The 14,265-nt window shown below is 37.0% G+C and overlaps 1 protein-coding gene across 4 annotated transcripts in view; it reads right to left on the bottom strand.

Annotated features, from left to right (window-relative positions):
• NUP153 (nucleoporin 153) overlaps positions 1–14,265 on the bottom strand; it is an 81,720-nt gene that overhangs the window by 30,225 nt on the left and 37,230 nt on the right. For all 4 annotated transcript variants that reach the window (XM_057493795.1, XM_036911704.2, XM_036911702.2 and 1 more), the window contains 2 exons: positions 14,002–14,128; positions 501–641 (listed from right to left, as the gene is read on the bottom strand). In XM_057493795.1, the coding sequence (XP_057349778.1) occupies positions 501–641; positions 14,002–14,128 (268 nt within the window). The remainder of the gene's footprint in view (positions 1–500; positions 642–14,001; positions 14,129–14,265) is intronic.

The following is a 14,265-nucleotide window of genomic DNA, read 5'->3' as shown; positions in this document are numbered from 1 at the left end:
TTTTTTTCACTACATTTAAAAATCACTTTTTAATTTCTGAAAAATACTTGACATAACTCCTATAAAACCTGACTTCCTCTTAGAAGAGGAGTATGCACTATCTTAGAGGTAGACATCTGCCTCAAGGAGAAAAATAACACCTATAAGAATATGTTCAGAAAAAGTAAAAGCCAGGAGGAATATACAAAAATTTCAGGAGCAGATTAACATTCTTACAAAAACAAAAAAATACCTTAATTGGAAACACTGCATGGAAACAAATTTACAATCACCTCCTTCTCTGATGCACTGCATAAGAACTAAAGAATACTCCCATTATAATGTATCCATTATAATGTATATTTACAAAAAAAAGCTAAACACTATTTCCATTTTTTTCTTACTGAGTTCTTTAATTTCTATAGTGAAAATTAATCACTGCTTTAAATAAAGGATTAATTTTTAAAAGTAAAGAATAAGAAAGAACAAAAATCATCTCTATATGTATAATGGTTTTTTACCTTGTTTGTTGTTGTTGATGGCAAAGGACTAATGGGTGATGGAGAGGAAGTTGTAACCACAGAGGAACTAAAACTGAAGGTAGGCAGTGAAGCACTGGTGATGGGTAGAGAGATTTTCGGTAATACTGGTACTTCCATTTCCTAAAACACAACAGGTTTTATAATTATATATTTCATCTTTCATGTCATTCTTTCATCTCTACTTGTTCTAAAGCAGAACTGATACAGTTACAAGTAAATTTAAAATAGTGAGAAGATACCACCATTCAGTGTTGTGGGCTCTCAGATCAAAAAAACTAAACAAGATGTGAATTCCAACTGTGCTGGCCACCAGCCAGCCATATGACTTTGTGAACCTAACCTACTAGCCTGCATTACTAATTTCCTAATTGGTGAAATTGAGGAAAAAATTAATATACTATTAATAAAAATGAATAGTAGTGGCATGAATGTGAAAAATAAAATTACATGTGGTCTTGGCATGTAAAATAAGCATTTACTTAACGCCTGTAATGAGTTGGGTGAACTGCCTTGGTTTTTTCAACCCAGTATAGCAAAGACCAACCCAAGTCTCAAATGACCCAGATCAAGAACAAACAAAAAGGGTCCCACTTCTGCTAATGGGGCAGCAGCTCATGTCTAACCAATGTTCTGGCAGATTAACAATTATAACTGTGGACAAAATATAAAAAAACCATCTGAAAGCACTAAAGAGCAATCAAAAGCAAGCAGAAACTGAAGCGGAGAAGATGCCTGGAAGAAGGGAGCGGCACTGAGTTTCCTGTCCTCTTTGCAAGCTGCTGCTACTGGACAGTTGATGAAGTTCAGAAAGAAAACCCCAAATCTGCTGGTTGACAAACTGGGGGACAGATGAGCTAGAAAATGAGGGATGAGCCAGAGAGGGGGAGCCCCAACTCTGTGTATAAACTGTCCAAACTCTTGCAAACCATTAAACTACGCATGTGTGAGGCAGACACCATGCAACCAACTGAGACTAAATGTGTCGGCTGCTGCCCACCCAGAGGAGACAGAGTCTAAGCTCAGAAAAATTCACCACCAGCTTAAACAATTTATTTCAAATGGATGAAATTTATCGTACACAAATCACACCTCAGGAAAGTCATCCCCCCTCCACCAAGGAGGAAAAATAAAGATGCTTTTAGATAAAAGAAAACTAAGAGAATCAGTTGTCATACAACCTCCTCTACACGTTCTTGAGGGTGAAGAGAAATTATACCAAATGGAAGCTCAGATTTCTGAGAAACATGTGAGTAAACATAAAAACATTTTTTCCTCCTAATTTCTCTAAAATACATATAACTGTGGACTTACAGCTTCTCTAAATGTAATACAAATGACTAGTACAGAATAAAATACCAAGGAAGAGGGGTGGCAAATCAAACTTTAAAGTTACAAGATTCTTAAATTTTACAGAAAGTGATACAATACTAACACAAAATAGAACGTGAGACGTTAAGGACACATGTATAATCCAAGAGGAACTGCTAAGTAACATGAAGAGGTAGAGACAAAAAGCTAGCAAGTAATTAAATGGATTCTAAAAAATACTCAACCCAAAAGAGGGTAGCTGTTAAAAAGGAACAAGAGAAACAAAAAACAAACAAGAAAATTAAAAAACAATAGAGAAAGAATAGACTAATCCGATCAAATCAATAATTACATTAATTATAAACTAAGCATCCAATTTAAAAGGCAGAAAATAAAAAGGCAAAACTGAACTATAGGTGTCTACAGGAGACTAACTTGAAATACAAAAACAAATAGGCTGAGAGTATAACTGACCCTTGAGCCTCCCAGATTTGAACTGTGCAGGTCTACTTAACAAAGACTTTTTTTTCCCCAATAGGGAAAATTTTTTTGAGACTTTCAACTATTTGAAAAAATGTTTTCTCTCTTCTAGCTTACTTTATTGGAAGAATACAATATATAATATATATAAATATATTAACACAAAATATGTGTTAATCTACTATTTATGTTATTGGTAAGGTTTCCAGTCAACAGTAGACAATTAGTAGTTAAATTTTGGGGGAATGAAGTTATACATGAAGTTTTGTGCAGGGAGTTGGCACCCTTAACCCCTGTATGTTCCAGGGTTAACTGTAAATGGATGGCATATGATATAACCTATTAGCAAGCATAAGGCATATTCTGATAATACAGTGGCTGGCTATATTAATACCAAATAAAGCTGATTTCAAGACAAAGAATACTTCCAAAGATCTTTTTAAATTGGACATTTAGTAATATAAAAAGGGGCAAATCCTTGAGGAGCTGAAAGAGATGTCAGGTATATGCTCTAATGTGTGCATATAAGGCCTCAAAATGTGTAAAGCAAAAACTAACATAATTAAGGGGGAAAAGACAAATCCAACAAATGAAAGTTGATAATTTTAATTCTTATCTCTCAACAATTTAATGGACTAACCAAAACACACCCACACCCCAGAAAAAAATTCAGCAAGAACAAAGACCTAGCAATACTATCAATCATCTTACTTAACAACTATAGAACACTATACCCAACACCTGCTGAATATACACTCTTCCAAGATTCACCAAGTAGCCCATATGCTGGGCTATAAAACAAGCCTCAATAAACTTCAAAACATTAGAATCATAATTAAACACACTTCTAAATAATCCATGGATCATCTAAGAATAAAAAAAAGAAAAGTAGAAAAAAAACCCATAAAAGCATTCATATAAATCTTCTAGAAGAAAACAGGAGAATTTCCCTGCAGCCCAGTGACAGGCAAAGGTTTCATATGACACAAAGAAGAGTAAAAATTATCGGAAAACATAGATAAATACAAACTTATTAAAACTTGGAACACGTGGTGATCAAAATATACTGTTAAGAAAATGAACAGGCAAGCCAGACTGGGAGAAAATATTTGTAAGACATGTATCTGATGAAGTACTGGGTCCCAAATTTACAAAGAGCCTGTACAATAATAACAAGACAACTCAATTTTTTAAAGGGCAAAAGATCTGAACAGACACCTCACAAAGGAGATACACTAATGGTCAAAAAGCACATAAATTCATCAGGGGAATGCAAATTAAAAATACGATGAGATACCACCACACACAAAGCAGAATGGCTAAAATTAAAAAGATAACTTGTGGTAAAGATGTCGAGTAATGGAAATGCTCATACACTATTGATGGGAGTGTAAAATACTACCTAAAATTACTTCAGAAAACAGTTTAGCAGTTCCTTAAAGTTAAACACATACCATACAACCTAGCCCTCCACCTTCCAGGCATTTACTCCAAGAGAAATAAACGTATGTCTACAAAAAGGCACAAAGAATATTCAGAGCAGCTTTATTCAAAATGGCCAGGCACAAAAGAATATACACAGAATAACTGTATTGATGTGAAGTTCCAGAACAAGCAAAACCAATATATGGTGGAAAAAAAGACAATAGTGACTGTGCACTGGATAAGAGGCAGTGCATATGTGAGTGGAAAAGAGCAAGAGTGACTTGCTGGAATGACTGAAAAGGTCTGACACCTTGGTAAGGTTGGATTACACAGGTGCAAACACTTGTTAAATTCATTAAATGGTACATCTAAGAATTTTACATTTCACTACATGTAAATTTTTGCTAAATTAAAAAAACACAAATATTTAACTCTAGTTTGTGCTATGTATGCTGAAGTATTTGGAGGTGATGTGCATTGATGTCTTCAACTTTCTTTGCAAAGAACCCAAAAAATAACAAAATGGACATTTATTTGATAAAGCAAATATGACAAACTGTTAGAATCTAAGTACTGGTTACCTGTGTGTTCTAAAAAAATTCTTTCATCATTTCTTAAGTTTGAAACTTACCAATCAAATCTGGGGGAGAGAGGAAGCAAACAGAAGCTGCATTTGGCTATTTCTATTGGGAAGCTTCTTCCTATCTCCAACCCGTAGCCTATTTTTGTTCCCTTTAGACTCTTTCAACACCTGGACACATCAACAGAATAATCTTTATTTCATGTCAACCTGTTAAGCCAAACTTGGCCATACTGGTTCTTTGTATCACTGACCTGGACCAATTCTAAATTTGATTCCTATTTACCAAAATTTTGACTTAGTTGATCAGAAATGGGTCTCACAAATGTGGTAGAAAGAAAGAATTGTAAGAGGATGTTGAACACAGTAATTATCAAATATGTGACTTAGTGTATGCACCTCTGTAATACCTTTACACTGAGCTATCTCATTGCAGATACTTCTGTTGCAGACAAGCAAAGTGAGGCAGGGAGCTACACGGCCTAGTACCCTACAGCTATTAAATGGCAGACATCCTACAGATACAAGCCAAAGAGATTCTTCTTATCCCCATTTTGTAGATAAGGAAGCTGATGAATGCACAGTATTAAGTGGCAGAACTATACCAGACAAGACAATATCAAGCAATTAAATCTCCCCAAACTCAGTCTCATTATACAAATAATTATAGGCTTATTTATTCTATATCAGTGAGCTTTTTCATTATAAAACCCAGATTGATACCACAGGAGAGGAAAAATGCCAATACGTTTAGTGACTAACACACAATCCTAACACATTCCAGAGTACAAAAGCTCAAATATACTTGTACTATCTCATATTGCAAAGTGGATTATTTTTAATACAAAGGTCTATTAACCTGAATGTTTAGTTAATCAAAATACACCAATGCCTGCTAAGTAGCAAGTGTCTGAAATTAGTATAATATGTTTGCATTCCATTAAAAACAAAATTTCTTCTGTTTGACCTATCCCAAAAGCCCATTAAAATACCCACAAAAAGGAGTCTTAAATCCTGTACCAAAAATTATCATAAACTATAACTAAATAAGAAACAACTGGTGGTTCAAACATATTTGACATCTGAAAAAAAAACACTGTATAAAAATAAGGAAGGAAGCCACTATTCAAACCTATTCTATCTAAGAATAGGGCAGACAAAATTTGTGGCATTAGTACCTCTTTCTTCAGAAATGTAGAGACTATTAACTCTGGTGTAGAACAGAGCTAGGGAGTTGCATCCTGGAATGCAAAATTGGAAGTTGGCTGTTGGCTGAAATAGAGAGAGGGGGCCCAGAGAAGGGAGGAGGTAATAAAGAGGTGGTGGTGGGAAATTAGATTTTCATACAGCTCCTCATAGTTATACCAGGTAATAAGAACAAAAGTAAATAATTTTTAACTGCTGACCCCTGCCCCACATAGACTTTGTTTATATAGCAATGTCATATTAAACACATATCTATTTACAAGGTAAGGAAAACTGAGCTACAGGTTATCAACCTGAGCTCCAGCTAAAGATCTTAGAAATTATATCTTTACAAGTTGAAGCTGAAGGGAAGTAAGAAAAATTCACAAATCTGTCATCTGGCAAAGACCAAACCAACCTAAGGTTTTCCTCATACACGGATAAACTCTAAAAAGGTAGGGACACAAATTCCACAAATTTTACTAAGAAATAAAAGGTTTGTCTAAAGAACAAGCCTTATTTACCAGATGCTAATTTCCTTAGGTATATAAGGCAAGACAACCCATTTCTTAAATGAAATCAGTCAAGTCTGCATAAGAATGTTAAAGACAAAAGAAAATGGTTTGCTAGGAAAACTACAAAGTTTGATATACTGTATAACCAAGAACATTCAAGACTTTTTCTTCCAAGATGGTAGAATACCTGAATACATCGCCTCTCTAACAATACTCCAGCAGAGCAACAAGTAGAACCTAAGGGAAAAACAGAGCCTCAAGACCAGTACCTGGACCTGGGCAAGGCCCTTAGCATCATCTCCAATGTCACTGGCCAGGCTCTAAGGCAGAAAGTCCAAGCTGCCACAGTCATGATTCTGGCGAGGCAGGAAGGCACAACCACAAAACTACTAAGTAGGAAGAGGGGAGATGAGGAAAAACTGAAGACCTTTCACTCAAAGCAAAATATCAATAGACAAGAAGAAAATTAATACTACTATACAACAATTTCAATCAAAACACGATTCTATAGTGAACAGAAAGGGTTAGAGAAGATTTTTAAAAACTCATCAGTCAATGAGGAAGACACATTTTATTTAGAAACAAACAACAAAGAAAGCATTATGTAGGAAAACTTAAGTGATCTAGTTAGGCCGAAATTCATTTAAGACTGAAATGAGATCTGTGTTCAACTCAAAGTAATTATAAAACAAATAGGGCAACTTATAGAAACAGAAAGGTTAGTTTAATCAGTCCTCAATCAGTCCCTATCTGTTTTCAAACTTTCACGTCCAGAATTAATATTTAAGAATTCTTCTAAGGGAAAAACATGGTAGCGTGAGTACTGTGGCAGAAATCTCCTCCCCAAACCACATATATTTTGAAAATACACCAAACACAACTCTTCCTCAAAGAGTGACCAGAAGTAACAGTACACCAGCCAGTCTATATCTGGGAGAAGTCAACATCTCACGGAAAAGGGTAAGGTAAAAAGGCGCGACCAGGCAGGGCCCGAGCACTCCCCCCACCCCAGCTCACCAGTGGGAGGGAAAGAATCAGAGTGGGGAAGGAATGGAAGCACAGGACTGCTAAATACCCAGACCTAGAAATCTACCCCGGGAGCACAGACCCACATGGCATGGTGCTGTGAAGATTAAAGAGTTTGAAAAGCAAAGTCTGAGACTAAGACTGTGACCAGGTCCCCAAAACCGGCTGCATGGGACAAAAGAAAAGCATGCACTTTAAAAGTCTTAAAGGGGCAAGAGTTTAGGAGAAGGAACAAGTGGACAAAATCATCCTGGAACACTCAGTACAGCAGGCTGGGAACTTTCAGGAGCTTCAGGCACCCTATCCCCCTGGTGGGCAATGCAGACCCGAGGCCCCTCACTGTGACAAGCAGCCTGCAGCTCCTTTCTCCGCGCTGGCACCAGCGAGCAAACCGGCTGTTCCCCGACATTGCTGCAGACCAGCCAGCTTAACGCAGGGGCTTCTCCCTGCACGCGGCTAACTGGCCCAGATGCAGAGGCTGCTCTCTGCACACAGTTGACTGGCACAGACAGCGAAGATGAGCGCTGAGACCTGGAGGCACGAAAAGGGGTTTGTTCTTGCAGCAGAACCCACACTGCTCACCTGCGACCCCTGCCAGTGCCCTAGGTCATGCCAAGGGCCACCCCACCCACAGCAGCTTAGGGGATTAACCCAGAGGCTGCTCCCTGTGCGCGGTCAACCAGCACAGACAGCAGAGACAGGTACGGCGACCGGCAAGCAGGAAGGGACTTTGTCCTCCCAGCTGATACCCACGCCACTCGCCAGCGAACACTCCTATTGCTTCAGGACTACGAAAAGGCAGAAGAACCCTGTTCAATCCAAAATCCTTCAAACACCAGTTCAATGAGACTGAAATCACCAATATTCTTAAAAAATAATTAAAAAGAAAAGTCATAAGCATGATGATGGAGCTACAGAAAAAGATTCAAGAACTAAGGGACAAATTCAGGAGGGAGATAACAGAAATGAAACAATGGAGGAATTTAAAAGCAGATTAGATGAGGAGTAGAGGATTGTTAATGGAATAGAAAGCAGAGAACAGGAATACAGAGAAGCTGAGGAAGAGAGAAAAAAGGACCTCTAGGAATGAAAGAATAAGAGACTGGTGTGACCAATCCAAACGGAACAATATTCACATTACAGGGGTACCAGAAGAAGAGAGAGAAAAAGGAATAGAAAGTGTCTATGAAGAAATAATTGCTGAAAACTTTCCCAATCTGGGGAAGAAAATAATCTCTCAGCCATGAAAGTCCACAGATCTCCCAACACAAGGGACTCAAGGAGGACAACATCAAGACATACAATAATTAAAATGGCAAAGATCAAAGACAAGGACAGAGTTTTAAAGGCAGTCAGAGAGAAAAAGAACATGTACAAAGGAAAACCCATAAGGCTATCATAAGACTTCTCAGCAGAAACCTTATAGGCCAGAAGGGAGTGGTATGATACATTCAATGCAATGAAACAGAAGGGCCTTGAACCAAGAATATTCTACCAGCAAGATTATCATTTAAATTTGAAGGAGGAATTAAACAATTCCAAGATAAGCAAAAATTGAGTGAATTTACCTCCTACAAACCATCTCTACAGTGTATTTTAAAGGGACTGCTCTAGATGGAAGTCTGCCTAAGACTAAAATACCTATCACCAGAGAAAATAAAACCACAGCAAAGGAAGTAGACCAACTAAATACTAACCAAATGCAAAATTAAATCAGCTATCCACAAAGTCAGTCAAGGGAAACACAAAGAGTACAGAATATGACACCTAATATATAGAGTGGAGGAAGAAGAAAAAGAAGGGAGAGAAAAAAGAATCATCAGACTGTGTTTATAAAAGCATAATAAGTGAGTTAAGGTAGACTGCTAGATAGTAAAGAAGCTGCCCTTGAACCTTTGGTAACCATGAATCCAAAGCCTGCAATGGCAGTAAGTACATACCTATCGACAATCACCCTAAATGTAAATGGACTGAATGCAACAATCAAAAGATACAGAGTTACAGAATGGATAAAAAAGCAAGACCCATCCATATGCTGCTACAAGAGACTCACTTCAAACCCAAAGACATACACAGACTAATAGTGAAGGAATGGAAACAGATATTTCATGCAAACAATAGAAAAAAGCAGGTGTTGTATCAGACAAAATAGTTTTCAAAACAAAGAAAGTAACAAAAGACAAAGAAGGACTTTACATAATGATAAAGGGGTCAGTCCAACAAGAGGATATAACCATTATAAATATATGTGCACCCAATACAGGAGCACCTACATATGTGAAACAAATACTAACATAATTAAAGGAGGAAACAGAACGCAATGCATTCATTTTAGGAGACTTCAACACTCCACTCACTCGAAAGGACAGATCCACCAGACAGAAAGTAAGTAAAGACACAGAGGCACTGAACAACACATTAGAACAGATGGACCTAACGTATTACAGAACTCTCCACCAAAAAGCAGCATGATACACATTCTTCTCAAGAGCACATGGAACATCCTCAAGAAGAGACCACATACTAGGCCACAAAGAGAGCCTCAGTAAATTAAAAAAGATTAAAATTGTACCAACCAGCTTCTTAGATCACAAATGTATGAAACGAGAAATAAATTGTACAAAGAAAATAAAAAGGCTCACAAACACATGGAGACTTACCAACATGCTCCTAAATAATCAATGGATCATGACCAAATTAAAACAGAGATCAAGTAATATATGGAGACAAATGAAAACAACAGCACAACGCCCCAACTTCTGTGGGACACAGCGAAGGCAGTCCCCTAGGAGGAAAGTACATAGCAATCAAGGCCTACTTAAAGAAGGAAGAACAATCCCAAATGAATAGTGTAAATTCACAATTACTGAAAATGGAAAAAGAAGAACAAATGAGGCTCAAAGTCAGAAGAAGGAGGGACATAATAAAGATCAAAAAATAAATAAATAAAATGGAGAATAAAACAATAGAAAAAAAATCAATGAAACCAAGAGGTGGTTCTTTGAGAAAATAAACAAAATAGATAAACCCCTAGCCAGACTTATTAAAAGAAAAAGAGAATCTACACACATAAACAGAATCAGAAACGAGAAAGGAAAAATCATGACGGACACCACAGAATACAAAGAATTATTAGAGAATACTATGAAACTCTGTATCTAACAAAGCAGATAACCTAGAAGAAATGGGCAACTTTCTAGAAAAATACAACCTTCCAAGACTGACCCAGGAAGAAACAGAAAATCTGAACAGACCAATTACCAGCAATGAAATTGAATCGGTAATCAAACCCAAGTACAAATCCCCTGTAAGAGATGGCTTCACCGCTGAATTTTATCAGACATTTAGAGAAGACATAATACACAACCTCCTTAAAGTTTTCCAAAAAATAGAAGAGGAGGGAATATTTCCAAACTCATTCTATGAAGTCAGCATAACTCTAATACCAAAACCAGGCAAAGACCCCATCAAAAAAGAAAATTACAGACCAATATCCCTGATGAACATAGATGCAAAAATACTCAACAAAATATTAGCTAACCAAATTAAAAAATACATCAAGAGGATCATACATCATGATCAAGTGGGATTCATCCCAGGGATGCAAGGATGGTACAATATTCAAAAATCCATCAACATCATCCACTATATCAATAAAAAGGACAAAAATCACATGATCATCTAAACAGATGCTGAAAAAGCATTTGACAAAATTCAACACCCACTCATGATAAAAACTCTCAACAAAATGGGTATAAGGACAAGTACCTCAACATAATAAAGGCCATATATGACAAACCCACAGCCAACATCATACTTAACAGCGAGAAGCTGAAAGCTTTTCCTTTAAGATCAGGAACAAGACAAGGATGCCCACTTTCCCCACTTCTATTGAACATAGTACCAGAGGTCCTAGCCACGGCAATCAGACAACACAAAGAAATAAAAGGCATCCAGATTGGCAAGGAAGAAGTTAAACTGTCCCTGTTTGCAGATTACATGATATTGTACATAAAAAACCCTAAAGAATCCACTCCTAAACTACTAGAACTAATACCTGAGTTAAGCAAAGTTGTAGAATACAAACTTAATACACAGAAATCTGTTGCATTCCTATACACTGACGATGAACTAGCAGAAAGAGAAATCAGGAAAACAATTCCATTCACAATTTCATCAAAAGGAATAAAATACCTAGGAATAAACCTAACCAAGGAAGTGAAAGACCTATACCCTGAAAACTATAAGACACTCTTGAGAGAAATTAAAGAGGACTCTAATAAATGGAAATTCATCCCATGCTCTTGGGTAGGAAGAATTAATATTGTCAAAATGGCCATCCTGCCTAAAGTAATCTACAGATTCAATGCAATTCCTATCAAAATACTGACAGCATTCTTCAATGAACTGGAACAAATAGTTCTAAAATTCATATGGAACCACAAAAGACCCTGAAGAGCCAAAGCAATCTTGAGAAGGAAGAATAAAGCTGGGGGGATTACTCTCCCCAACTTCAAGCTGTACTACAAAGCCATAGTAATCAAGACAATTTGGTAGTGACACAAGAACAGACCCATAGATGAATGGAACAGAATAGAGAGTCCAGATATTAACCCAAGCATATATGGTAAATTAATATATGATAAAGGAGCCATGGATATACAATGGGGAAATGGCAGCCTATTCAACAACTGGTGTTGGCAAAACTGGACAGCTACATGCAAGAGAATGAAACTGGATTACTGTTTAACCCCATACACAAAAGTAAACTTGAAATGGATCAAAGACCTGAATGTAAGTCATGAAACCATAAAACTCTTAGAAGAAAACATAAGCAGAACTCTCTTAAATATAAACATGAGCAACTTTTTCATGAACATATCTTCCTGGGCAAGGGAAACAAAAGCAAAAATGAACAAGCACTAAAAAGCTTCTGTACAGCAAAGGATACCATCAGTAGAACAAAAAGGCATCCAACAGTATGGGAGAATATATGTGTAAATGACATATCCAACAAGACGTTAACATCCAAAATATATAAAAAGCTCACGTGCCTCAACAACCAAAAAGCAAATCACCTGATAAAAAATGGGCAGAAGAGCTGAACAGACACCTCTCTAAGGAAGAAATTTAGATGGCCAACAGGCACATGAAAAGATGCTCCACATCACTAATCATCAAAGAAATGCAAATTAAAACCACAATGAGATATCACCTCACACCAGTTAGGATGGCCAACAACCAAAAACAAACAACAAATAATGCTCACAAGGATGTAGAGAAAGGGGAACCCTCCTACACTGCTGGTGAGAATGTGAATTAGTTCAACCATTGTGGAAAGCAGTATGGAGGTCTCTCAAAAAACTTAAAATAGAAATACCATTTGACCCAGGAATTCCACTCCTAGGAATTTACCCTAAAATACAGGATCCCAGATTTGAAAAGACATATGCACCCCTATGTTTATCACAGCACTATTTACAATAGCCAAGGAATGGAATCAACTTAAGTGTCTATCAGTAGATGAGTAGATAAAGAAAGATGTGGTACATATACACAATGGAATATCATTCAGCCATAAGAGGAAAACAAATCCTACCATTCGCAACAACATGGATGGAGCTAGAGGGTATTATGCTCAGTGAAATAAGCCAGGTGGAGAAAGATAAGTACCAAATGATTGCACTCATCTGTGGAGTATAAGAACAAAGTAAAAACTGAAGGAACAAAACAGCAGCAGAATCACAGAACCCAAGAATGGACTAACAGTTACCAAAGGGAAGGGGACTGGGAGGATGGGTGAGAAGGGACAGATAAGGGGATTAAGGGACATTATGATTAGCACACATAATGTAGCGGGGGCATGGGGAAGGGAGTATAGCACAGAGAAGACAAGTAGTGACTCTATAGCATCTTACTATGCTGATGGACAGTGACTGTAATGGGGTTTGTGGTGGGGATTTGATAATGGGGGGAATGTAGTAACCACAATATTGCTTGTGTGACTATATATTAATGATACCAGAAAAAATACATATGATACATTTAAATCAGCAGTTTATCTTGGAAAACACATTACAGAGTCAACAATAAATATACTTGTGAAAATGTAAAAAAAAAAAACTTCCTAATAAAGGAACACAAAAGAAAAACTGGATAAAGGAATAGAAAACCCAAATGCCCAAGAAACTCACAAAAAGATGTCTCCCTTCCTTAGTAAACAAGGAAATGCAACATAAAATTCCAATAGCATACCACTTAACATCCACCAGTTGGGGAAAATTTTCAAAAATTTCAATAAAAGTAAGTACTAGTAAGGAAAAGGAAAGGCAGACCTACGTACTGCCACTGGAAGGGTAAAATACAAAACCACTTTTGAAAGCAGTAAGGCAACATCTAATACATCGGAAGATGTGTATCATTCCCCTATAATCCAACATTACCATTCCTAGATAAACAGCCTACCAAAAACACTGCATATTCACCTCAACACGTATTAGGAATCAACCCAAATGTACCCTGCAGAATGGACTCCATGGTAGATTTTTATACTGGGCAAATATGTAACAATGAAATTAAATAACCCACATACGACAACCTTTCATAACACTGATAAATTTCACAAATAATATGAAGAAAAAGGCAAGTGAAAAGAATATATATAGTATTAATCCATTTACATAAATTTCAGACAGGCAAAAATAGAACTGTACAGTAAGATTCTGAGGGGCAAACTTAACTGCAATTGTTTGACAAATTATGGTTTTTTGATGATACCCATAAGACTTAAGGTATGAGGTTAGGTTTTCTATGTTGTTATAGTGAATACTTCACACACGCACACACACTCACACGGTGAGGGGGCAGTTTCAGTGGCAGTTTATTCATTCTTGCACTGGGTCTCCCCTCACCATCACCACATCAAAGCTTTTAATCAAGAGTATTAAGTGTATATCCCTACCTCCTCTTGTGGAGGTTTAGATGCAACAAAGCGTGTTCTCTCTCGTCTCATCTTGCCGCCTCCACTACCTACTCCAGAAGATAAACCATTGGCTGCAGACATACTGAAATTTGGGTAAGAAAAGCCACTAGGCGAAGAAAAAGAAAATTAAAACAAATGATATATCACGCTGGTCCATAACTTGGTAACTAACTGAATACCTAAAAATTAGAACTGCTAACAAGAAAATATATAGCTGAATGTGATTTTAGAAGATCAGAGAAT

The sequence above is a fragment of the Manis pentadactyla genome, chromosome 16 (assembly GCF_030020395.1).
Source record: "Manis pentadactyla isolate mManPen7 chromosome 16, mManPen7.hap1, whole genome shotgun sequence".
Taxonomy (NCBI): domain Eukaryota; kingdom Metazoa; phylum Chordata; class Mammalia; order Pholidota; family Manidae; genus Manis; species Manis pentadactyla.
This window is presented reverse-complemented; position numbering and strand designations above follow the sequence as displayed.